This window comes from Bufo bufo, chromosome 1 (assembly GCF_905171765.1).
Source record: "Bufo bufo chromosome 1, aBufBuf1.1, whole genome shotgun sequence".
NCBI classification, from domain to species: Eukaryota; Metazoa; Chordata; class Amphibia; order Anura; family Bufonidae; genus Bufo; species Bufo bufo.
Genome location: NC_053389.1, coordinates 294,567,017 through 294,594,901, shown reverse-complemented (window position 1 = coordinate 294,594,901; position 27,885 = coordinate 294,567,017). Strand labels below are relative to the sequence as shown.

Genomic DNA, 27,885 nt, shown 5'->3' with positions numbered 1-27,885 from the left:
TAATACTAGTATTATGACTACTAATACTAATATTGCTACTACTACTACTACTACTAATAATAATAATATTGTGTTATTTGACGGCAGATTTGTCTGGCCGATTATCGGGAACAAAAGTGACAACGAATATATGTTACTGATAATAAGCCCATGTAAATATGCCGCCGAGCACCGGATGAACCAGCAAAACGCTTGTTCATCGGATGAAATAATCTTTCATGCAGCACATTAAATCATCGTTTCTGAGATTGTGCTGTGTGAAGGACGACATTGCAGTAGCCATCACTAGTCCCCATACAGTGGAGGGGATTGCTGTATGTAATGCAGCTCTTTAAATCCACTGGTGAAAAGGCAATTTTCAGAAAGAAACGGTTCCTTCCCGGTAATTATCTAAATGTGCCTTTATTTATTAATGACAATGTACAAATTATTTTTCATATTGCAGGTCTCACCAAGACAAGTAACAACTGATATAGATTTTCTGCCCATAATGAGCGCCAATGGACAATATGCAGATCAGTATTCATTATGCTTCCACTTTCCATACCCTAAATGCTATTTTGGCAGCATATCCTCTATTTAGACAGGGCCTTCTGCTGTCAACAAATGATAATTTTTGTGGCCGTGTAAAAGATGCGATCAGCCAACAAATGAGTGTTTGCTGATCGCTGCCCTGTTTACCTTGGGCAATGACTGAGATAGTCGTTCTTTGGAACAGTTGTTTGGCTGATCATCGGCCTGTGTAAAATTGCCTTAGGGCTGCATTATATTACGCAATGAGCCAGGCGATTTTCAGGAGGGAAGAATTCTCGTCAGTGGAGAAGACTTCTGCATTTTCATGTAGCAATCTCCTCCACAGTATGAGAAAGAGTGATGGCTAATGCCATCGCTCGTCCCTATACTGAATCATTGTTTGCCAAAATCTTGATTACTCATTCATAGAGTAATCAGCAGCAGTGTTACACAGCCAGATCATCGGTCAGTGTAACACAGCCATTTGATGGAATTTTTATAATACATGCAAATCCATTGTTTTAAACTCATTGTACTGCTGAATGGGGTAGAATGATTGTGGTAGCAAACCTCCCCCATATATTTTATATCGACCAGTGTAATAAGCCTATTCAAACCAATGCCAATTGATGAGTTTATTAGTTATTGGAGATCCTCCATGAACACCAGGCAGTGTAGTATGACCCGTAGTAATGCACAGACATACAGAGTCCTCCAGAATAGAAGGCTTTTGTTATAGCCCCTTTTCAACGTAGAAATAGAAAAATTTGGTAGCGGATCACATGGATCATTTATTTCTTTTTTCTCTATGAACATAAAAGTAATTACAGTTATAGCCATAGAAAAATATTTAAAATAGCAATGCATGTTAACAGGAAATCTGCGGGAGGCAGAAGAATTTTGTAACTCCTCTCCACTCCATTTTCAACCTTTGATCTTATAGAATTTTATATTATACTTATACAATTTTATATTATATTTACAGTTTTGTGCTGGAAACAAATGACAGATTATCATACTTTCTGGTTTAATAATTGCAATAATCAGCAATGACATAAAAATTCTGACTTGGGACATTGATCTGCATGGAGAGATAGCTAATGCTAAATATTTTATACAATTTAAATAACGCTTCAAAGGCGCTCCGTGGATGTACTAGGTGGTGGCAGCGGTATCGCAGCAGAACCGCAAAGTCTGCCGCATAAAGGAAGGCACTGTAATAAATATAACGATACTGCGCTCTGGGACTTTAAGTATATTGAAATTAATGCAGGGATATCACAGATTATTACAATTCAGCACATGAGTATACACTGTTATACAAGTCTTTATCTGGCTATGCCAGTATACCTGTAGTATAAACTCCTGTCTGTATGTTGATCCTCCTGCTTGTGGTTCTGTATTTGGTGCGCTGGTGCGGCTTTCTGAAAATCGGAGATTGCCGATTGAGTGATTGTTGCTCACTGAATCCTCGATGCTGGAGTCCGGGAAATGAGGTGGTTCAGGTTTCGTATGAGTCGGCGTGCAGGTCAGCGTGCAAGTCAGTGTGTAGCTTCACGTCCCGGCCGGTGACGCGATGCTGCAATCAGTAGAGGTTTAGACTAAAACTAATTTCGGTGAGCAACAATCACTCAATCGGCAATCTCCGATTTTCAGAAAGCCGCACCAGCGCACCAAATACAGAACCACAAGCAGGAGGATCAACATACAGACAGGAGTTCATACTACAGGTATACTGGCATAGCCAGATAAAGACTTGTATAACAGTGTATACTCATGTGCTGAATTGTAATAATCTGTGATATCCCTGCATTAATTTCAATATACTTAAAGTCCCAGAGCGCAGTATCGTTATATTTATTACAGTGCCTAAATATTTTATAGTTTACTGATAAAGGCCTTTTTAGGTTACACTAATATGTAAAAAAACAGCACTTCCATGCTGAGATATGATTGTTTGAATTTACAAACCCAGGGTCCTAGGAGCTATTGATGTTGAGTTCTGTCCTGTGTATGGTTCTCACAGATGTTTAAATCCAAATCATCATCAATATTCTTCTTGGGCTTTTGGTAGTTATTAGTGTTGAGCGATCATGCTCGGCCGAACACCAGTTCGGTTCAAGCATCGCGGAGTTCAGCCCAACACCGCGTGTGCTCGAGCGCAATGCTCAAGTCAGTGTATTTAAATGTAATTTAGCATCTATTTCTGAAAAGTTTCTGCCAGGTTCCAAACTCCCAAGCTTGTTACATTAGAGGCAAGGACCTTATCCACTCATTTATAAAGCTGAAGGCTAAACTGTGTCAGAAAAACCTCATAGTAGTTTCTGATTTAGTGAGTATTCCTATTCAGCAAAATACTTATTTCCTATTTCTGTGCAGGTTGTCATATAGCTGTATAGTGTAGTGGTTAGTGTCCTTGCCTCTAATGTACAAGGTTGGGAGTTCAAATCCTGGCAGAAAAAAATATTTTTATATATATACAGTACAAACCAAAAGTTTGGACACGCCTTCTCATTCAAAGAGTTTTCTTTATTTTCATGACTATGAAGGCATCAAAACTATGAATTAACACATGTGGAATTATCTACATAACAAACAAGTGTGAAACAACTGAAAATATGTCATATTCTAGGTTCTTCAAAGTAGCCACCTTTTGCTTTGATTACTGCTTTGCACACTCTTGGCATTCTCTTGATGAGCTTCAAGAGGTAGTCCCCTGAAATGGTCTTCCAACAGTCTTGAAGAAGTTCCCAGAGATGCTTAGCACTTGTTGGCCCTTTTGCCTTCACTCTGCGATCCAGCTCACCCCAAACCATCTCGATTGGGTTCAGGTCCGGTGACTGTGGAGGCCAGGTCATCTGGCGCAGCACCCCATCACTCTCCTTCATGGTCAAATAACCCTTACTTTCAAAGTTTTCCCAATTTTTCAGCTGACTGACTGACCTTCATTTCTTAAAGTAATGATGGCCACTCGTTTTTCTTTACTTAGCTGCTTTTTTATTGCCATAATACAAATTCTAACAGTCTATTCAGTAGGACTATCAGCTGTGTATCCACCTGACTTCTCCTCAATGCAACTGATGGTCCCAACCCCATTTATAAGGCAAGAAATCCCACTTATTAAACCTGACAGGGCACACCTGTGAAGTGAAAACCATTTCAGGGGACTACCTCTTGAAGCTCATCAAGAGAATAACAAGAGTGTGCAAAGCAGTAATCAAAGCAAAAGGTGGCTACTTTGAAGAACCTAGAATATGACATATTTTCAGTTGTTTCACACTTGTTTGTTATGTAGATAATTCCACATGTGTTAATTCATAGTTTTGATGCCTTCATAGTCATGAAAATAAAGAAAACTCTTTGAATGAGAAGGTGTGTCCAAACTTTTGGTCTGTACTGTGTATATATATATATATATATATATATATATATATAGATAGATAGATAGATATATATAGATATATATATATATATATATATATATATTAGTAATTACACATTTATTTTGTGACATACATTTTTTACAATTACTAAAAAAAATAATAATATATAAATTTAATCTCTATTTCTGAAATGTTTCTGCTGGGATTCAAACTCCCAAGCTTGTACACAAGAGGCAAGGACATTAACCACTACACTATACAGCTACATGTTAACCTGCACAGAAATATAAAATAAGTCTTCTACTGAATAGGAATAATCACTAAATCAGAAACTACTATGAGGTTTTTGTAACACATTCTAGCATTCAGCTTTATCGATGAGTGTATAAGGTCATTGCCTCTAATGTACAAGCTTGGGAGTTCAAATATCAGCAGATACTTTTCAGAAATTAGATTCAAATACACTGGGGTGTTCACAAGCACTGACTCCATATATGGATATAGCTATATATGGAGTCAGAGCAGGGACTCCTAAGCCGAACTAGAATCCCGACACCTTCCCCTCTTCAGAGCAGGGGGTGTCTGGGGTTCTCCCATTGACTTCCATTGTGCTCGGTAGAACACCTGAGCATCGCAAAGTGCTCTACTCAAGCACACAACACTAGTAGTTATGCATGCATACAGTATGTTGAGTTGACAAGCTGAATTTTAATTCTGAACAACTTACAAAAAAGTTGGGTGTTCTTGATTTTTGGGTATAGACTAACTGGTAAACCATAATGAATGTTAAAGAAAATATATAATAGATGTCTACAGTATAAGTCAATAAACTGATATAAACTCATTACCAGTCTTTTCTCTGAACTGTAAATGATGATTACAAATCACAGTGATCTGTTCAAGTAGCACTAGTCTAAAAAAAATAAAAATCACAGACACAACTATTTTATTTTCATGGAAACTTGAAAAATGTCCCCTATTTTCATAAACTATCTGGAAATTTCTGGATGATTGGAAAGCCTGTGTGTAGACATAAATGTATCTGTTGATTTGGATGCACACAACATCTCCATGACAACAATGGGACATGTCATGGGCATCTCTCAGTCGTGCAGCCTCTGGCTTTGGGCCTATAATTTCAAATGATCAATTCTCAGCATTAAAGTAAACTCTTTAAAAGACATTCAAATGTGTAATATACACTAATGAGCCTTTTTTAAGGGGTTATCCCTTGATTAATGTAAAAATAAAAATCAGACCTCATATACATCGAAATATCTTTCTAACAAAGCTAGAACCAGCCCTGTACCTCACATGGATCCAGAGATCTTCCCATTCATTACACTGCTATATTTATATAAAGCTGACAGATCAAGGGGAGTGTTTATTCTGCTGCAGCTCAGGGGGCGTGTCCATGCTCTCCCTATCACAAATCAGGAGGCAGTTGAAGGATGAAACTGAGCATGTGCGGCCATCTCAGTGAGCAGGTCAAAGAAATAAGAATAAGAACAAAGAGCAGGTGGCACTATAGAGATACATTTTATTGAATAGCTCACTGGCTATACAAAATTATTAATTGCATGCAATTACAAAAGGATTCAGATTCAGATGCTGGTTTGAAAACTGTAGAATATGTTTTGCGGAACAACCTCTTTAAGTTTCGTCTAATAGATCTTCTTTAAAACTACAATCTTAAAAATCTTTCTGACAATGTTTCCTCAGGTGTCTTTTACCAGAGGGATAATATAATTGGAGTGTTTAATTTTACTAACTCTAATGTTTATTTTTTCTTTTTACTTATACCTCTTGTCTTATTTTAGTTGCATGGGTGAATCACCAGTGCAGTATTTTGGTCATTATGGTCTATTATAATTTAAAGGTCAGTGATTCTGCACTAAAGCTTCCTTCAACATTCAGTATTTGCACAGTTTCTTAGAACAGAACCATTTGTGGTAGACAGACTCTAATCAACACGTAATTTCCATAAAATGTTGTAGTTAAGTCTTTTCACAGATTTTTGATAATAACTTAATGGGCCTTGTCTTTACTTAGAATGTTTATGGTCAATTTACACACTTCATGGCGCCATTTTATGCTACGCGGCTCAATAAGCATGCTATAATGAGGGCCATATATCAACGAGCTGCCAGGTTACAAGCCACGTGGTTTTGGTAGGTGTCACGTTTGGACCTGCTGGATTGTTTTCCAGAATAAAAAAAATTCAGTTTAGTCCATTTTTATATAAATTTTCAGTATAGCTATAAGTACAGTAATTTTTATTAAAAAGGCTTTAGTATGGAGCCAAAGCCTCGCATTGAACATACCACAATTTACATGGGACTTTTGAAATGCTGTGATTTTAAACATTTTGAAATATCTTGCTTAGAAGAACCCTCAAGAAATAAATGCATCCTTATGGTATACCAGAGAGAGGTTGATTTTATTGCTCTGTATTCACTCTCTTTACTTGTGCACATTTGCAGTTTTCTTCTACATCATGCACATAAAATTGTACTTTGGACTGTCAAGTGTTACATAAATCTAAGCAGTCATTGGGAAATCTTGCTGCAGATGACTAAATAATTCTCCAATCTGACCAAATGTGGCTGACCCAGGGCCGGTGCAAGGATTTTTGCCAACACAAGCAAAGCTACATCTTGCCACCCCCCCCCCCACACCCCCCTCACAGCTCACCTGGCCCTGGTCCCGTCTGCAGCAGCTGGTTTCTCCTCTGTGTGGTCCTGGTATCTTCTCTATGCTTCAGACAATTGCTGATTTGAGGACTGTATTTTTCTCCCTCTAAGACGCACCGGCCCATAAGACGCACCCAGGTTTTAGAGGAGGATAATAAGAAAAAAATATTTCCCATTACACCTCAGGTCAGACCCCCAATGTTAATCAGACCTCAGCTCACAGCCCCAATCAGACCCCCAATGTTAATCAGACCTCAGATCAGACCCCCAATGCCTCAGATCAGCCCCCATGTCAGCCATCAGACCCCATACATCAGCCCCCCATGTCAGCCATCATGCCCCCATGTCAGCCATCAGGGCCCATCCATCAGCACCCATGTCAGCCATCATTCCCCCATGTCAGCCATCAACCCCCCATGTCAGCCATAAGCTCCCTTCTATCAGCCCCCCATGTCAGCCATCAGCCCCCATTGTCAGCCATCATGCTCCCATGTCAGCCATCATGCCCCCATGTCAGCCATCACCCCCCCATGTCAGCCATCAGCCCCCATGTCAGCCATTAACCCCCCATGTCAGCCATCATGCCCCCATGTCAGCCATCATGACCCCATGTCAGCCATCAGTGCAAAAAAATAAAAATAACTTACCTCTCCTGTTCCTGGATGCCACCACTCCTCACCACCAGCACTCTCTCTCTTCTTCCTGGTTCTCGGCTGTCAGCTGTGAAGGCTGCGCACAGTGAGGTCACATGGTGCGTAGCCCTGCACAGCAGACAGCCAAGCGGAGGACCAGGAAGCGGTGAGTACAGCTCCTTCACCTCTTCCCGGTCCTCCGGTACTAATGAAGGATGGAAGCGCTTCATTAGTATTTGCCCCATAAGACGCAGGAGCATTTTCCCCCCACTTTGGGGGGGAAAAAACTGTGTCTTATGGGGCGGAAAATACAGGGTATTTAAAAAAAGTTTCATTTTTCTGTCCCCCCGTCTCTGCGCCCTAAGGCAACCGCTTGGTCTGCCTTATTATAGCGCCGGGCCTGGGCTGACCAAATAAGACAAGATCTATCTACCTTTGTGTTCCTTCAGCTAGGTGGTCAGATATCTACTGGACCCCAGATTCAGATGGCTCCATTGAGCATACTGTATTTTCCATTTATATGGGCTGAAGATTGGCCAAATGAATATGCATGTAAGCATGTCCTGTGATCAATTGACAAACTAGCATAAGAAAACACTTGTTCGCTATTGATCATGTCTTCTATGTGGTCATAAAAATCATGTCAGCAACACTTCCCTTTCTTGTAAGTGGGGATGTGCTGTCAACATTTTGCAAACTGTACAGAGATGAAGAAGAACAATCATACTAGCGATTATTCAACCCAAAGCACTAAATGAGTATCAATCATTGGTGCATGTTTATGAGCAGGCCATCTGTCCGTGCAAACAGACCTTTACTGCAAGTTTCTGAGACCCAGTGCAAAAGATGAATAGGGTTTCGAAATACTATGTGTCTTTATAATCATGAAGTCTTCTTGACAGAAGAGTAGTAACCCCTGCTACCCCCAAGCAACAGGGTCGAGTGTGACCTCTACTTCTACACTCCCTACAGCTACTCATCTCTTTGTATCTCTTTGTATCTAGTGCTATTCAGTTTGTGATATTGGCTCATGTCCTAGTAGCACAATTATTAGTAACATAGGGAATCTTTGAATCAACCCTACCATAGAGGACTAGTCAAGCTTGAGCCGTGTTAAAGAGGGCTTGTCGTGACAAAATGCCTGCAGGCAGCATGCTATGGAGCAAAAGGAGTTAAGAAGATAGATAAATAATAGTTTTGTGGGTAAAGATTGCGCAAAACGTGTAATTTATACTTTTAAATCTCTGTTGTTTCTGACTTCAGTTGTACACAGAAGAGATGTTATCAGTGTAGTGATTAATAGCATTCTCTATGTAAATGTGTACACAGAGATAGCTGTCAGTTACTCATAGTTGTACATGGGGGGGTGTTATCAGTGATTGATAGCATTATCTGTGTAAGTGTGTATACAGAGAAGCTGTCAGTCACTGATAGTTGTACATGGGGGGATATGTCATCAGTGATTGCTAGCATTCTCTGTTTAAGTGTGTATACAGAGATAACTGTCGGTCACTTATAGTTGCACATGGGTGAGGTGTTATCAGTGATTGATAGCATTCTCTGTGTAAATGTATGTCCAGAGATAGCTGTCAGTCACTGATAGTTGTACACAGGTGAGGTGTTATCAGTGACTAATAGCATTCTCTGTGTAAGTGTGTATACAAATATACCTGTCAGTCACTGATAGTTGTACACAGGTGAGGTGTTATCAGTGACTAATAACATTCCCTGTGTAAGTGTGTATACATAGATAGCTGTCAGTCACGGACAGTTGTACACAGGGGAGGTGTTATCAGTGACTGATAGCTTTCTCTGTGTAAGTGTGTATACATAGATAGCTGTCAGTCACTGGTAGTTGTACACAGAGGATCTGTTATCAGTGATTGACAGCATTCTCTGTGTAAATGTATATTAAGAGATAGCTGTCAGTCGCTGATTACACCTCTCCATGAAAAATGAAATCAGAAATAGCAGACATATAAATGTATAAAAGATAAGTTTTACAAATATTTTCCCACAAAACTATCAATCTGCTCAACTCCTGTTCTATAACAGGCTGCTTGCATATTGATTTGCATTTTGTGGTGACAGGTTCTCAGTAAAGGGAATCTGTCACTGTTTTTGCGGTCCTAACTAAGGGCAGCATAATCTAGTGACAGATCCCTTAAGAAAATAGCAGGGCCATTTTCTTTAACTGACCAGCCATTTTCCTAAAATCTTGTATTGTACAACTCCAGCACTAAAGATGTTCTTTTCTTTCAAAACTTTCTTTATTATTAGCATATCATAAATGTACATTAATGCCAATTTATACAAAGTAGAACATACATAAAACATGTATAACAGAGGATCACAAGGCATGATGAGTGAAATTGGTATAATCACATATTGCTTTAAGGTGAGACTGCTGAGAGCGTGCAAACAAGGTACAGGAGTAGGAGTCTGAAATGGGTTTTGGGGGCAGGGACCCTTAAAGAGTCAGGTGTAATTAGGTGCCGTAGGGGGTACGCTACTAAGGGGTACCAGACGCTGGGGACCTGCTCCTCGTAGCTTCACACCAGGAGAACCACGGGGTCCAAGTTTTGATATAGGTCTCATGGGACAGAGACTCCCGCACTAAAGATGTTCAATATACAATGCAAGCCAATGAGTCTTGATATTCATGAGGACCCAGCTTTCTCAACCTCTTCTACACTGACATTGATTTACATATATTCATATACATATCAGCGTCAGGAGGTGAGGAAGTGGGAATCTCATGCAGGACGAATCTGCTGGAGCTGTGCAATACAGCTTGGTCAGCATTTTTGATAAGGATATATGTCACCACTAATTTATGCTTTGCTTAGTTAGGGCTTCAAAAAATGGTTATAGATTCCCTTTCAGGAACCTGGAATCAGTTTAATAACCGAGAATCAGGCTGTGTATGGCAAAATACAAGCTCTTACAGGAATTGAAAACAGAATTTTTCTCAGCTGTGAGATTAATAATGTGCCATATTTAAGCACTAAAATTTAAGGTAGGACCAGAAGTGCAAAAAGATGGAATGATGGTGTTAATTTCACCAACAATATCTCCAGAAGTCATTAAAAATCCTTGCTCTTGGAGATATTTGGATGGAGAAAGCCACAGGTACATGAACTGGACGAGACCACAGGCATATGAACTGAGTAGAACCATAGGTATATGGACTGGGCAGAACCACCGGCGCATAGACTGGGTAGAACCACCGGTATATGGACTAAACAGATCCATAGTTACAGTTCTGATCAAAAGTTTAAGACCACTTGAAAAATGGCAAAAAATCATATTTAGCATGGCTGGATCTTAACAAGGTTCCAAGTACAGTCGTGGCCAAAAGTTTTGAGAATGACACAAATATTAGTTTTCACAAAGTTTGCTGCTAAACTGCTTTTAGATCTTTGTTTCAGTTGTTTCTGTGATGTAGTGGAATATAATTACAAGCACTTCATATGTTTCAAAGGCTTTTATCGACAATTACATTACATTTATGCAAAGAGACAGGGGAAGAAAAAAGAGGGTTAGTCACTGGACCTTTAGAACGATGGTCCAGCTATATGCTCCTGATGAAGGGAACCCACTAAGAGGCCCCGAAACGCGTCGAGCTCCTCACTCCCCCTCCCTGGCTTTGAAATTAAAGACTAAAAGAAAGAACAAGGACCCCAGAGTGATCACTGTTCGTTTCTGAGACTCTACTGGCGATCCAGGCGCAGGAGGTGTGATGTGGGTGTCTTGAGCTTTATCCCACATTACCCTCCTGGGTGAAGTGAGTCACTAAAATTTTGATTTTATACCTTGATTTTAGATTTGTCTATTATCGCTATTTTTATTTTATTTTACTTTAACTACCATTTACCTATCGTATACCAACTAACTACAATATCCGGTGAGTGTGTGCACATCACCTAAAAACATAAGCTTCTACCTTTGGGTTTTACACCATCATAACCCTAGACACTAGGGATACTGGCGCCTCTCTGTGGTCCTTTTTTGCGTCTCCGCGCAACCCCACTATTTATGCAAAGAGTCAGTATTTGCAGTGTTGGCCCTTCTTTTTCAGGACCTCTGCAATTTGACTGGGCATGCTCTCAATCAACTTCTGGGCCAATTCCTGACTGATAGCAACCCATTCTTTCATAATCACTTCTTGGAGTTTGTCAGAATTAGTGGGTTTTTGTTTGTCCACCCGCCTCTTGAGGATTGACCAAGTTCTCAATGGGATTAAGATCTGGGGAGTTTCCAAGCCATGGACCCAAAATGTCAACGTTTTGGTCCCCGAGCCACTTAGTTATCACTTTTTCCTTATGGCACGGTGCTCCATCGTGCAGTAAAATGCATTGTTCTTCACCAAACTGTTGTTGGATTGTTGGAAGAAGTTGCTGTTGGAGGGTGTTTTGGTACCATTCTTTATTCATGGCTGTGTTTTTGGGCAAAATTGTGAGTGAGCCCACTCCCTTGGATAAGAAGCAACCCCACACATGAATGGTCTCAGGATGTTTTACTGTTGGCATGACACAGGACTGATGGTAGCGCTCACCTTTTCTTCTCCGGACAAGCCGTTTTCCAGATGCCCCAAACAATCGGAAAGAGGCTTCATCAGAGAATATGACTTTGCCCCAGTCCTCAGCAGTCCATTCACCATACTTTCTGCAGAAGATCAATCTGTCCCTGATGTTTTTTTTGGAGAGAAGTGGCTTCTTTTCTGCCCTTCTTGACACCAGGCCATCTTCCAAAAGTCTTCACCTCACTGTGCGTGCAGATGTGCTCACACCTGCCTGCTGCCATTCCTGAGCAAGCTCTGCACTGGTGGCACTCCGATCCCACAGCTGAATCCTCTTTAGGAGACGATCCTGGCGCTTGCTGGACTTTCTTGGACGCCCTGAAGCCTTCTTAACAAGAATTGAACCTCTTTCCTTGAAGTTCTTGATGATCCTATAAATTGTTGATTGAGGTGCAATCTTAGTAGCCACAATATCCTTGCCTGTGAAGCCATTTTTATGCAACGCAATGATGGCTGCACGCGTTTCTTTGCAGGTCACCATGGTTAACAATGGAAGAACAATGATTTCAAGCATCACCCTCCTTTTAACATGTCAAGTCTTCCATTTTAACCCAATCAGCCTGACATAATGATCTCCAGCCTTGTGCTCATCAACATTCTCATCTGAGTTAATGACAGCAATGAAATGCAGTGGAAAGTTTTTTTTGGGATTAAGTTAATTTTCATGGCAAAGAAGGACTATGCAATTCATCTGATCACGCTTCATAACATTCTGGAGTATATGCAAATTGCTATTATAAAAACTTAAGCAGCAACTTTTCCAATTTCCAATATTTATGTAATTCTCAAAACTTTTGGCCACGACTGTAGAGCTTCAACATGCAACAAGAAGAAATGGGAGTGAGACAAAACTTTTTTTGAGCATTCAATTTAATGAAAACAACGAATAAACTGAAACAGGCTGTTTTTCAGCTGATCAAAAGTTTAGGACCACACCTCCAAAAAAAAACGAAACCCCCCCCAAAACAGAAATCCAACTTCCAAACATGAACTCAGTAATGAGTAGCTCCGCCGTTATTGTTTATCACTTCAAAAATTAGTTTCGGCCTGCTTGATGCAAGCGTTTCCTTGAGCTGAGTGGGAACATTTCTCCAAGTGGTGAAGACGGCCGCACGAAGGCCATCTACTGTCTGGAACTGTTGTCCATTTTTGGAAACTTCACTTGCCATCCATCCCCAAAGGTTCTCAATTGGATTTAGATCAGGGGAACACGCAGGATGGGCCAAAAGAGTGATGTTATTCTCCTGGAAGAAGTCCCTTGTCCTGCGGGCATTGTGTACTGTAGCGTTGTCCTGTTGAAAAACACAGTCGTTACCACACAGACGAAAGCCCTCAGTCATGAGGAATGCTCTCTGCAACATCTGAACATAGCCAACGGCCGTTTGACGCCTCTGCACTTCCTGAAGCTTCATTGTTCCACTCAAGGAAAAAACACCCCAGACCATTATGGCACCCCCTCCACTGTGGCGCGTAGAAAACATCTCAGGTGGGATCTGCTTGTCATGCCAGTAACGTTGGAAACCATCAGGACCATCAAGGTTAAATTTTTTCTCATCAGAGAATAAAACTTTCTTTCACCTTTGAATGTCCCATGTTTGGTGCTCTCTTGCAAAGTCCAAACGAGCATTTCTGTGGCGTTCAAGGAGACGAGGTCTTTGAAGACGTTTTTTGTTTTGAAGCCCTTCAGTCTCAGATGCCGTCTGATGGTTATGGGGCTGCAGTCAGCACCAGTAAGGGCCTTAATTTGGGTCGAGGATCGTCCAGTGTCTTGACGGACAGCCAATTGGATCCTCTGGCTCAGTGCTGATGAAATTTTTTGGGGTCTTCCACTTGACTTTTTTGTTCCATAACCCTCAGGATCATTTAAGAAATTCCAAATGACTGTCTTAAACTGCGTTCTACCTCAGCAGCGATGGCCCGCTGTGAGAGACCCTGCTTATGCAGTTCAACAACCCGACCACGTTCAAAAAGGGAGAGTTTATTTGCCTTTGCCATCACAACGTGTGACTACCTGACAGAAAATGACAATGAATCCACATCTTTGCACAGATTTGGCCTTTGAAAGGCATGTGGTTCTAAACTTTGGATCAGCTGAAAAACAGCCTGTTTCAGTTTAATCGTTATTTACAATTAATTGAATGCTCAAAAAATGTTTTGTCTCACTCTCATTTCTTCTTGTTGCATGTTGAAGCTCTACTTGGAACCTTGTTAAGATCCAACAATGTAAAATATGATTTTTTGCCATTTTTCAAGGGGTCTTAAACTTTTGATCAGGACTGTATATGGATTGGACATAAACACATATACCTGATTTAACCATAGGTGTATGAACTGGACTGAACCACATGCATATGACTGAATCATAATTATATGAACTGGACTGAACCACAGGTACATGAACTGGACTGAACCACATGAACTGGACTGAACCAAAGGTACATGGACTGGACTCCTCCACTACCACTTGTGTGAGTATAGTCATTACAGCTGACAAAGATCCATTATGTTAATCGGTTATTAGTTCTAAACACGTTTTTTTGCATCGGTGGACATACACATTCAATAGCTGTCGGTGAAATGATTGTTCATCTGACAGCTACCTCTCCTGACTCCCTCCTGGCTCACTGAAACACACATACATTCAGCTTGGCTGAACGTGTATGAGTGTTCAATGAGGAAAGGAAAGAAAGCTGCTGCCAGACATTTATTGTGGCACGTTATCTCCCCGGAGAACGAAAGGACTGGGCAAAAATATTAATTTTGCATCATCCTTCTCTCAACTGACATCAATTGACGGGGAAGAGCTCCCCATACGCATAAGACTGTTGGATGAACCTACCTGTTTTTGGCAGATTCAGCCAACAATGCACTGATCTAATTTGAATAATTCCTTTCAGAATGCAGGTTCCCTGCCACAGCCTGCTTTACAGGGTTTCACTTTCAAGGACCCAAAAAAATGTTTTTGGGCTGCTGGTGTGCAGTGAGAATAATTGTCAGTTAGGCCATATTTAGTATGATTGCTTCCTATCGCTAAAGGGAAATAGAAGAAACTGTATAAGCCAATTGATCCTATATGGAGAAAGCAAAATAGCCAGCTTCTTCTATATGTGGTAACTATCAACTTCCTCCTAGGCCATTCATGTCCTTTCATTTGTGAGTAAACTAAAATTGTTTACTGGTATTGAATGATTTTGCCCTAAATACTTAAAGGTGCTATTAAAAATAGTCATCATTTTTCAAACCAACACCTGGATCTGAATACTTTTTCAATTGCATGTAATTAAAAATGTGGTATACCCACTGAGCTTTTCAATATAATGTATCTGTATAGCGCCACCTGCTGTTTATTATTTTCTTTATTCCTAGTCCGCCTCACTGAGGTGGTCACACACACTCAGGTTAAATCTTCTGTTAGACACGGTGGCAGTTACTCTCTCTCCCTGAGCAGTGATGGAGAGATAGATACTTCCAAAAGGATATACCCCATGAGTTGTAATAGAGATGATGCAGAAAAGATATATTCCTGAGCTGTTAACCTGAAATAAATATAGCAGAACAGTTGGAGCAATGAATGGGGAGAACTTTGGTTCAATGTGAGGTACAGGTTAGCTCTGGATTCATTAGAAAGAGTCATGTACTCTATGATATTTCATTTTCATTTTTAAAGCTATCATGTTATAATCCCTTTAAGGCACCAATACAACTTTAATAGCTGTGACTTAACAAGGTCGTTTGGCCCCCTTTACTTGGCCAACGTGTATGTGTTTTCAAAAGGGTGAGAGGAGAAAGCCGCTGCCAGACACTTCTGGTGGAGGCTTATCTTCTGGGAGAACAAAATGATTGGCCTTGAAATTCAATGTTCCTGATCCTTCTTTCCTCCAACATCATCTGTTGATAGTCGTATGTTCCCTGTACACATCAGCCAGCTCTACAGAAAACCATGGATTTAGCTAATAATACTCAAATGTGCATAAAGTCCTTTAATCTGCACAATTGTAACCTAACATTGAAAAATTTGCTTGTAAATTGGCATGTTCTTCTCCTTAATTTCTTGCAATGGATCCAATTAATCAACATAAAGTCTTATTTTGTAAAATATTAGGTATGAATTATGGTTTCTATGGTTAAATTCTTTAAAGTGGCTAGCTGAGATTAGAAAAAAGGGTCTGGTCCAAAAACAGCAGCACTCTGCCACTCTTATCCATGGGCTGGGTCTGGTATTGCAGCTTATCCCGGTTAAAGTTGCACTATATAACAAACGTCGACAAAACTGTTTCCGGGAATAAAAGTAAACCTTTTTTTTTCGATCCCTGAACAGCCTCTTTAAATAAGAATAGTTTATGATTATCCTCATATAATCTGCCGCATAGGTTTCCGATGTGAAATAATGTGCATACATAAGCATAACCTTTGACCACTTCAATGCGAGACACATCTCATAAACAACACTATTCTGGCATGTATGTACTGAAAAGCACACACTCCACAAACACATCCAATTGTAAGACTGAATAGACAAAGGTGATTTGAAACGAGCAAGATAAGATAAAAAATTCAGATCAACAACTCAAGATGTAAAGAAATACAAAAGATAGAACATTTATTCTGCATTACTTTTCAGAAGTTGCCATGCACAATTAACAACTTCCTTTGGAGAGTGGAGTTGGTATTTTAAGGGCAGTGTTCACCTGTTCTTCTGTATGACTTATCTTGTCATGGTGAACCCTGGAAAGTCTGTAAGTTTAACATAGTAAAAACTTTTCAGTGTTTGACTTGGATTCCAAGTGCTTTGGTTTGTTAATTGAGTTTGAAGTATTGTCCTTGGGATGATTTTTTTTTTTTTTCATGGAGACACACACTCACACACCAGGGCTATCTGTTAAGCAATTTGTACTATTTGAATTCACCTAGTGGCTTCCACTTTGATTCTTGCACTTGAGTCTCTTTGAAATGCAAAAGCTGCCTTTCAATGCAAATCGTAGGCCTACTGGCCCAATAAAAGGGTTTAGACAGGGAGGTGCTTATGAAAGTGATTGCTAGGGAGCTGCCAAGGAAGGTGAAGGGAACAACAGTCAACCAGGAAGAAGTAGAGCAGAGTTGAGAAAACTCTCATGACACAGCTGGGAGGCACATTATGTGCACTGGACTAATCTTTGAAAATGTACGTGGGTTATCTTTTGGATAAGGACAGCAATATGTACCCCAACCCTGTCAGGCACCCTGGTCTGAATCTCAGCCCCCAAAATTATGTTCCTGCACCTCCTCAGTATTCGGATTTCGCCAGCTATCATCACGTCCCTGGGATTAACAGTGATCCACATCATGGACAGCCTGGTGGCACCTGGAGCTCCCCATATGCTTCTAGCAGAGATGACTGGCATGCTTATGGACCAGGACCAACAGCATCTTCTGCCAACCCTGGACAGCTTGGATTCAGCCCACCTGATTTCAATCCTGTTCAACCACCAGGCTCTGGACTTTTACCGCCATCTATGAGCAGCAGTGCTCCTCCTTTGTCCCCTAATGCACAAAGGCGCAATCCTTATGAATGGATGAGGCGCAGTGGAGTTCCACAAAGTAACCCCAGTAATGGTGAGTACAGTGCATTCATGATTATCTAGATAGAAGGAAACGTGTTCAGTTATCAATGTCGGGTGACCGATGGGTTTTATGTTTTAAAAACTATACATTTTTTGTTAGATTTTTGGCTTGGGAATTATTTTTAATGAGTGTTTTGAAGTTCATTTAGAATGTTTGACTAATTTTTGCACCTTTTTTGGAAAAAATTATACTGTTTTATCTGAAATTGACATAATTTACAGAACATCTACAGTACGTAGATTGATATTTGTTCTGACTGTTTACTCTTCCTATAGAGTAAACGCTTACATTATTTTCTATCTGGATACTGTTGTAACTATAACAGCAATTATGTAAAAAATATAGTTCTATTTTGTCTAGTAAAATGCCAGGTTTTCTAAATAAAACCTGACAGATTCTATTATAGTCAAAAGAGTGTCTTAGGCGCTATCAGTTTCTGTCATTTGATGATGATATGTGGTCTTTTTTGTTGAAATATATGTGCTAGATCTTAAAGGGGTAGTTCTTTTTGGACAAGCCCTCAGCACAAAGCAGGTTTCTTTGATGTTGAGGCTATTTTGAGAGCCCTCTTTCAGGAGAGCTTGAAATCAGCTGTTTTTGAAAGATCAACTGTCAAATCTTCATTTTTGTTGCGTATTAACTGCAGGGAAATTGGTACATTATACAGCACCCATTAAAGCATGTGGGCAATAAAGTTGATGTATTAACAAGCTGAGTCTACCACAAGGAGAGCTGCTTTTTATTGGGTCTAGTTCTTGCTTACAGGGAAGGCTTGAGTGGATGTAGTATGACATTCCATCTATCTCATTTTATATAAAAAATATATATATAATAAAGAATGACACCGCGGCACATCCGTTTGGTGAAGAAAAGTGGGACCCTTTATTCACCTATGCGACGTTTCGGTCCGCTTACTGGGACCATTTTCAAGCATTGAAACGTTGCATAGGTGAATAAAGGGTCCCACTTTTCTTCACCAAACGGATGTGCCGCAGTGTCATTCTTTATTCTACATTATACACCTTGGTAAGGTGCTTTCACCGCTGGCACCCAAACACTCACTACTAGGAGTGCTGCCTGGAACTTTCATCTCTCTCTATATATATATATATATATATATATATACACACATGCAAAAATCCAGCAGCACAGGTTAAACGCGCCGATTGTCAAAAAGGAAGTGTTCTTTCCCGGCAGTCAGCTGCTCGCGCATTGGGGATGAAGCGCTGCATTCATATGCAGTGATCACCTCCACAGTATGAGAACCAGGGATTGCTATTGTGATACTGTCTAGACAGCACAATCTGCTGTCCAGAAATGATAATTTAGGTGCCTGCACAAATGACAGGATCCCTGAATGAGCACACTTGACCACAGATCCACTTATAAAAATCATCAGCACCCTCCAAACATTTCTAAAATAAGGTTATTTTATTCACACAAAATAGTTGTTATATATATAAATATATACATAATATCTATGGTCAGTTATGATATTTAACTAGTATCTGTGGTCACCTTTAGATTCTGTGGTTTTCACATCTTTGGAAAATAAGTATTGCACAGTGATGAGCAATACTACACCTGCAAAATGGGCTTGATTCTTAATAAAAATCCCCCATACACATCAGGGTATTGTCAGCATGTGTATGTTGAGTTCCCAACTTTTTCCTGACAGAAGATGTCGGACAAGAAAAGAATGAAGCGCATTGAACTTCAACGTCAGATTCTTTTGTTCTCCTGGGAGTAAGCCACCGCCAGAGGTGACTGGCAGCGGCTTAATCTACTCTACCCACTAAAAACGCAAAACCTAGTGTGTACGTGTACGAGGGAGTTGGGAGATTGCTTTTGGCTGACCGCTATAGAAGTTACAAGGGCGCCATATGGGCAGTAGTATTGGGTAAGAGATAAAACAGACACATCTGTGCTGGTTAATTTCCTTGGGAAAAAAAAGATTGGACAGGCTAAAATATAGTTGCTTCCATACAAACCAGTTATATACTGGAGCTCACTGAAATCAGGGGATCCACTGAGAAAAATTTAATGTGTATGACCAGCTTTGGCATATTAAAAATAGGCATATTTGACCTTTTAATTGGCTCAGGTTGTTGGTTTTAATTGCATGGTAAAAATTATAAAAAGTCACCTTAGACTTGAAATGTACATCTGCTTGTTCCCATTAATACACATTAATATCCTGCAAAGCATTAACCTCATTTGTTTGTATTATTACTATGAAGTACTTTTAGTGATTTTTGGTATTTTACTACATATATTAAATGAGAGTTACATTTTATTGTTTTGAGCTCTCTATCTAATTTATAAGGCAGGATTACAAGGGCATTTCCAGAATCACATTAAGTTTATTTTTTAATAAGTTTATCTTTTTCTTGTTTTGTGGTAAATATTATTTATAGCTAACAAATAGGTATTGTGTCTCTACCATTGAATGAAACTAATGAGGGAAAGAAAAATAAATTACTGCTAAATTGTTTGAAGAACCTGGTATAAAATCTAATCAGGTACTTCTGAGTCAACAGTTCTACAATGTCCATACTTTCATGACAATGGTTTTTACCATATCAATTGTATTGCAGCAAAGATAAAGTAGCATTGTTCTACATAAATAAGGAATAATGTAAAAATTATATATATTTTACATAAATGCAGTGTTTTCTTTTTTACACCAGATAATAAAATAGCACTGAAAGGTAAGATAGCATTGTATTTTACCAAATATTTATAATATTTTATATGCATATAAAAAAGCAATGATAAATTACAGCAAAAATAAATATTAGAGAGTCATGAAATGTTAATGTTTTACATCAATTTTAGTCAATATGAAAAGATCACGGTGGACCATAAAACCTTTTGACCTTAGAAAACATGGCATAAATCAGAGTTTTATTATTATTGTTAATTAGTCCACCATGGATTGTTTCTAAATTGTGATGACTAGCATTCTACTACTACTACTACTGCTGCTGCTGCTGCTGCTGCTGCTGCTGCTGCTGCTGCTGCTGCTACTACTACTACTAATAATAATAATTAATAGTACCATATAGAAACCAAACAGCAATGGTACATATTATACCCAAATATTTCTAAAGATAACACCTATTACATAATACCATGGTAGCCATATAATAGCGGGCAAGGGCTCAGAAAATTAACCTAACCTACAAAAATTTAAGCCACAATATACCAAAAAATTAAAGAATCTTTACTGACATAAATAGTTAAAAAAATACAATGCATGAAATAAGACAATCATGAGAGGAAGGACAAAAAGGAGACATCTCTGGTAACACACATCTAATGGGAATAAATCGGTAACTATGAAATGTACTACTATGGCCAGGGAGGCCAAAGATACAAAAATTATAATAATGATAATGTCAGTAAACAAATAGTAGACCACTGGGCACAGATGTATAAAGGTTAGCCCTGGGTCCCCTTACAGCATATATAAGGCCCCAAAATAAAAACAAAGGAAACCAGAAACAACATCGCATATCCCTTAGTCAAAGGCAGCACAAGCCCAAATGATAAGATATTACTAAACTAGCAATATAATAATATTACCCAGGGTGTGCGCAGCTTGGAATGGCTCCAACCCAATGCGTGTTTTGGTGTACCTTCATCTGGGGGTTAACAGTGGTTACTCAGTGGGGTTATTTTTCTCCTTTCAGTAATACAGTTGCGGTAGGTAGTCTTAGAGTTCTTTTACATGTGGCAATTTCAGCCCTGAGCCTAAGCTAATCGACAATATATATATATTAATCTATATATTAATGTAGTTTCTACATGGCCTGATGCAAACTGAATGGGGGACAAAGATCATTGGCCCATGTTAAAAGGGCTCTTACAGACAAGATTAGCTAATATGCATATTAGTAGTAGTAATAATATATTTTTTAAAATACATTAATTACGGTATTACAATATAACATATAACAGAACATCATAATCTTCTGCTCCATGCCACTCTGGTGGTCCGCGCTGCCTCCACTCTTTCCATTTTTAGGTCCTGGCACTGTTTACATTCGACTGGCTATGGCCAAGGTCACATGCACTGCTCTAGCCAATGACTAGCCTTGACGGTGATTGCCACCACAAGCAGCACGTCACAGCTGAATTCAGTCAGTGGCTGGAGCGGTGCATGTGACTATGCTCATATTTAGCCGGAAGTAAACAGTGCCGGGACCGGAACATGGAGAGAACAGAAGCAACGCGGAGGACCGGATCAGCGGGGAGCAGGTAAGTATGAATCTTCTGTCTCAGGGGCCATGCTGCGGGAACTTGCTAAAAAATAATTTTTACTTGGAAAAATCCCTTCAGGTGCGACCTGTGCATGAGGGCGATTTTTCTGGCAGCAGATGTTGGGGGAACAAAAAAGGATCAGGTTGTAGATTTTTTTTCTGAAACAATTGCTTACTCCTGTTCCTCCATTTAGGACAAAGCCAAGCGTGTCTCCATATAGGGGTGTCAGGGGAACAGCTGTCCGAAGTGTTTGGCCAGCTTTAGCATTTAAACTTGATCCCACAGTTTAAGATATTGTTGATAATAAAGATATGAGAATTTACCTTACGCTCTCATGATCTGCATAACAGTATTTACCTTGCTTTGGTGATTTCATATGGTTAGGTTTTTTTAAAAGGCACTTGTAAGGTGTATATACTTTAAACCATTTAATCCATTAAATTGTCATTGGTCATTAAACATCAATCATAAATCATGCTGGTAAAGTTTAAAACGCGGACACTTTAAAGCTTATTACTGCACTGCAAGAAACCATGCAATAATATTACTGTAAATATAGTAAAAGCAAATACTTCAATCTTAATAAGAAGACAGTGATTTACAATTATTAAGATAGACAATATAAATAAGATATATTATTGCGATAGATAGATAGACAAATGGATGGATAGATGGATGGACAGACAGATTGATCGATTAATCCATAAATAGATAGTAAGGATTATTTTATACTGAAAGGCAATGCATTAAAAAAAAAATTGCTGTGAGAACAGCAATATATGTTGCAATATAGAGTACAGCTCATGGCCAATTTGTGCAGTGTGAGGACCATCTCTAACTCCATGTGCCTCCCATTTTGATATTTTTTATGTTGGATTGAGAAAAAATTGTGTTTTGTTCCATTGGATGACTGTTCAAAAATAATCATAAGTTTAGCAGTTGCAAGTATATAATGATATAATGATATTGGCCCAAGAACCGTGTATTTTCTGAGAGTTATTCATGACCTCCTAACAAATTTTGGTGGTACCAAAATAAATTGTTTATGACCAATAGAAAAACAATAGGTGATAATTATTTTAAGTACCAATATTATCATTACAAATGTGTCTCACATGGTAGGGTGGAGATTAAATAATATTTTATTGTCTTTTTCTTCATAGACTTTTAAGGTTCTTGTAATCATTTATGATAACTTGCTCAGTTACTATAAAAACGATGATGTTCAAATCACTTTTGTCCTCCATAAACCTTTGGATCCCACATCCATTTTTCAGAAACTGAAGTGGTCGCTATAGCCTTTGGCATGAACTTAAGTGGCTATTGTTGTTGTCTTGTATAGGACCATAATTATCGTTAGTCCATTGTCTACTACTATATTAGCAAGATAACAGTTGGAGCTTCCAACCAATACACACATTTCTAGGATATTCATAATATTCACCGGAAATATATGGTACTTTTCCTTGTAGTAAGATACATTTGTACTTTGCTCTCTATGGTGTCTTCCCTAATTGTATTTTCTATAAATTCACATATAACTACAATGGAAAAGATGCTCGATAGATTTTATTTAGTTTGATGTGGTAGGACCAATATCCTTTTGAAAATCTTCATGTATGATGCACATAATAATACACTGTAAATGTACTGTCATTATTTGTGGCCACACTACAAGTGCAGATTGTAATGTATTAATGTATTAGACTGTTATCTATCATGAGTTTAGATAGGTTTTCCATTTATACTCATTGGAATTCGTATTCCTAGCTGTCAGGAATATTTTGTGATTACATATAATTTCTGTTGTCTCATAGAAAATCTTGTATTGATCCCAGGCAAGGGTGAGGAGCACGGACAAGGTAAGACCGATTTTTTTTTTTAACCTTAGAAAATGGAAGCAAGTCCCCATGAAAAACCAAATAAGCAAGTTTTGCAAATTGCAGTTCAAAGGCTGCCTGGGTAGCATCTGAAAGAAGATAGTAGTTTAACCCTGTTATTTTAACAGACCTATTGTCTTTGTGGGTTGTTAGCATTAGCCTTGTAGTGTCTAACAAGGTCAGAAACAGCTTTTACTTTTTTTTTTAACTTGTTTCAGTTTTGGTAACTAAAATAAAATGTACAAAATAAAACTAAAAACTTTCTTTCAGTTGGTCAGTCTAAACTGAATAGTTTATACCTTTACAACCAGAATGGTAAGATATTTCAACATACATGGTCAGCATAAATCTGGACAAACATATATGATAACATATCCGATAATTCCTCCAACAGCTAAGTTCAACTGTCTAACCGTAAACATGAGGCTTGAACTCATATCATTTCAAAAGGGATAACTTTTATCTCTTGATAAAAACAAAGGCTCAAGTGGGTAAAAATCCACCCTGTCTGACTTTAGCTGAAAACCCATCAGAACATACTGGATGGGCAAAATACATGATCCAACTGAAATCGACAAGATCCCTTAACAAATATCTAATCTGTATAGCCATCAATTTGACTTTGTGAATTCTGTCTTTTACTTTTAAGGGTCTTTAAACGCTAAATTTATCTTATAAAGTGTCAAGTTTTGGGGGGTATTTTTAAAAATGTAAATATATAATCGTGAAATTTCAATGGGAACATATATGTCATACATATTAGATAGAAGTTGGTTGCTGGTTGAAAAGCAGTTAGACGAGCAAACATCTAGTGAATGTTCTTTTCACAGAAATGGCGATACACATTAGTCCATACTGGCCATTACAGTTGTTCAAACTGGTCATACATGTTTAATGAAACCAGTGATAGATGAAAAATCTTTCTGGGAACATTCTTCAAAGAAAGAACTTTTGTCCATGAACAATCTTTCTTAGAATGAAAGATCTTTCATCTATCAGATGAAAATATTAAACATGGTGGACTTCTTTTCAGATGATAATGGTCTGTCATCAGTCAGCTAAAATGATTGCTAGTTATTACATTTCACCCAATGAATGTTCATTTTGATAAAAAATGTCAATTTTAGACTAATGTGTATGGCCACAATAAGCCTCTAAAAATTATAGACAAGAAGACCTGCTCACATCCATCTAGAGTTCTATCTTTTCATCTGGAACGTAAGGATAGACAAAACGTAAGAATGATTTTCCAAATGTGGAATGTCCAATCTGTTTCAAATATCTTTTATGGACTTTAGTGTATATATACTGTACATTTTCTAGTCCTTATTATACATTTGGGACTGAAGCAAACGTGAAAGTAAAAATAAACCTTACAGCTGTTTCAGTGAATGGAACACATTTCCAGTTGTTGGAAACCATTAGATTTTGTTGCATACTATTTTTGTTACAAAATATGACTTTTCACCCTTCACACCACTTTTCAGAAGTGGCAAAAAAGTGGGGTGGTGAGGGAAGGACAGTAGGCCTGGCATATTTATCTTTATTCACGCCAATTTTCTGGCATGAATAAAGACAGAAATCTATGGCAGCTACGAGGCTGCCCTACATTTATATCTGCCGCAAGACCAGCGGAAGGATATGGCAAATCTATAAGAGGCGTGCACCTCTACATAACTTTGGCGCATCCTCTGTTTGCAGAGGGGAAATCCAGGCAAGTGTCCGCTAGGTACTTGTATGTAAAATTCTGTTAAGCTTTGAATATATAGTGACTTTATTATTACAAAAGAGAATTAGATTTTTGTAATTTAAAAAATATATATATTTTTTACATTGTGTCATTGTTTTCTGGATGATTGTCTGAATTCATTATATATATATATATATATATATATATATATTCTTATATATCATTTATTTGAATTATTTTCACAGATGTCTGCTACTTTCCATGAATATCTTCACTTTAAATCACATTATTGATGCGGTCAAATTATCAAAAACTACATCATGTATGACCAACTGTACATCACTAATAGTTGAATTGAAAGCAGTTCTCTTTAGAGAAATCAAAATTTCACAAGTCCTTGTTTTTCTAATGCAAATCTAGTACAGTGAGATCCTTGAGAGACTTGTATGCAGGAAGAGGGAGGAGAGGTGCAGGACTCTTCATAAATACCATTGTTCTCTGACTTTGTCTTGAGTTGTTCTGGGTGGAGATACAGGAGGAAGACACTTTGATCTTCGACACAATTCTAACATTTTAAATTCAGAAGGTTCTTCTTGGTCATTGAAAATACAGAATAAGAAAAAATGCATGAGAAAGTCCACAGAGCTCCATCTTACTGGCCAAAGCTACGAGACTTCCTCTTGATGAAAAACAGCAAACTCTTCTAAGACCATATAACATATCAATAGATTAGCTCGGGAAGTGTAGAAGAGTCTTTTATCCTCCATTGTAGAACAATTTTTGGAAACAATTGTAAATTTTTTGGAATTTATTTTGTAATATTTTAGAATATTTCCAATTCCACCTTAAAAATCGCCTATAAGTATAAGTACCATGATTTCATAATCCATAACATACATACAGCACTGAACAGCTACAGATGAACGTGGATCTGCCTACCAATCTATGGCAGAAATCAGAGTTTTAACTGCATATTTCCATTACAGATTATCCTCCATAGGCTAAAAAAAAGCAGTTTTGTGTAAAGCCTGTATTACACCAGGCGATTGTCGGGCCAGTATCACTAACAAGCTTTTATATGAACGGTCGTTAGCATTGATCTGGCAGTGTAATACTGCCGCTGATTATCAGATGAACGAGCTCGTTCATCGGGCAATCCAAATCTTTTGACAGATTTAAAAATTATGATTTGCCGGTGGCAGATCGTGGTGTCTAATCACAATCTGCTGCCGGCAAACAACTGGACAGCATAGGGACGAGTGATGGTATAACAATTGCTCCTCCCCATGCTGTGGAGGAGATAGCTGCATGTAATAGCAACAGTGTCTTCTGCTAGTGAGCAGGTGACTGCTGCAAAGGAGTTCTTCCTTCCATCCACTAATGGAAATCACTGACCAAATCAGAGAACTGTGAACTAGTCCTTAGCGTTGAATCGGGGTTAGGGCAGATGACAAAAAAAATTGGGGTATACTAGAAGGACTTCCTTCCACGAGTCAATATTAGGCCTCGCTTATTAAATCTGCCTTAAGGCTCATGCACGCAAATTTATTTTTATTCAGTGTGCTATCCGTATTTTTTGTGGATGGCACACAGACCCATTCTTTCCTATGGGGCCTAGCACACATCCACATTTTTGCGGCTCCGTGTGGTAGTTCCCCAAATTATAGAATAGGTCTGTTTTGTATACGGAAGGTAACCATATTTTGCGGATCCGCGGTTTACTGACCAAAATACGGGTACGGTCATGTGCAGGAAGCCTTATAGATATATCAATAAATCACACTGCAGTTTTTCATATCTCTAGTATACAATTCACAAAGATGTTTGCCATTTATGTATGTGAAAATTGATTACCTCATTTTCTTCATTTTTAGCATTTATATTATAGTGAATGTTTGACATATATCGTACTTCTCTACCTTTAAGAAATAAAATGTGCTGATATGTTTCTACATTAGCCTGTCCTCTGATAATACACCCATAATTTATTACTAGTGTCAAAATTTCCACATCACTACAGCTACATTTTCACTCTAAGAGCCACATTGCATCCAAGTGCAAGGTCTACATACAGTCTTTAAGGGGTTTCTACCACCTCATTTTGACCTAATTAGCCCTCAGACACTAGCGATCTGCTAGTGTCTGATCTACCTAACAATGCTATTCTCAGACCTGTGTGTGGATCCGTTTCACTAAAAAACGAACTTTTATTAATATGCTAATGAGCCTCTAGGTGCTATGGGGGCGTCTTTTCAGCACCTATAGGCTCGGTCTACTCACATTGTATGCCGCCCCGCTCGTCCGTTAAGCCCGCCCATCTCCTCTTGAATGCCATCCTCCATATGAGCCAGCGGACGAATTCTCGCGCCTGCGCCGTGCGCATCTGTATTCGGCGCAGGCGCAGTGAATGTCTGACCGCTGCCTGCACAGACATCTTGGTCATCGGCGCAGGCGCAGTGGAGATGTCTGTGCAGGGAGCGGTCAGACATTCACTGCGCCTGTGCTGAATACAGACACGCACGCCCGAGAATTCGTCCGCTGGCTCAGATGGAGGATGGCATTCAAGAGGAGATGGGCGGGCTTAACGGACGAGCGGGGGCGGCATACAATGTGAGTAGACCGAGCCTCTAGGTGCTGAAAAGACG

The 27,885-nt window shown here is 39.0% G+C and overlaps 1 protein-coding gene across 1 annotated transcript in view; it reads left to right on the top strand.

Moving 5' to 3' along the window:
* Nucleotides 1-16,962: 16,962 nt before the first annotated feature.
* CDX1 (caudal type homeobox 1) overlaps nt 16,963-27,885 on the top strand; it is a 29,282-nt gene continuing 18,359 nt past the window's right edge. Inside the window, exon 1 of the mRNA XM_040440714.1 lies at nt 16,963-17,395. Within this exon, the coding sequence (XP_040296648.1) occupies nt 16,963-17,395 (433 nt within the window). The remainder of the gene's footprint in view (nt 17,396-27,885) is intronic.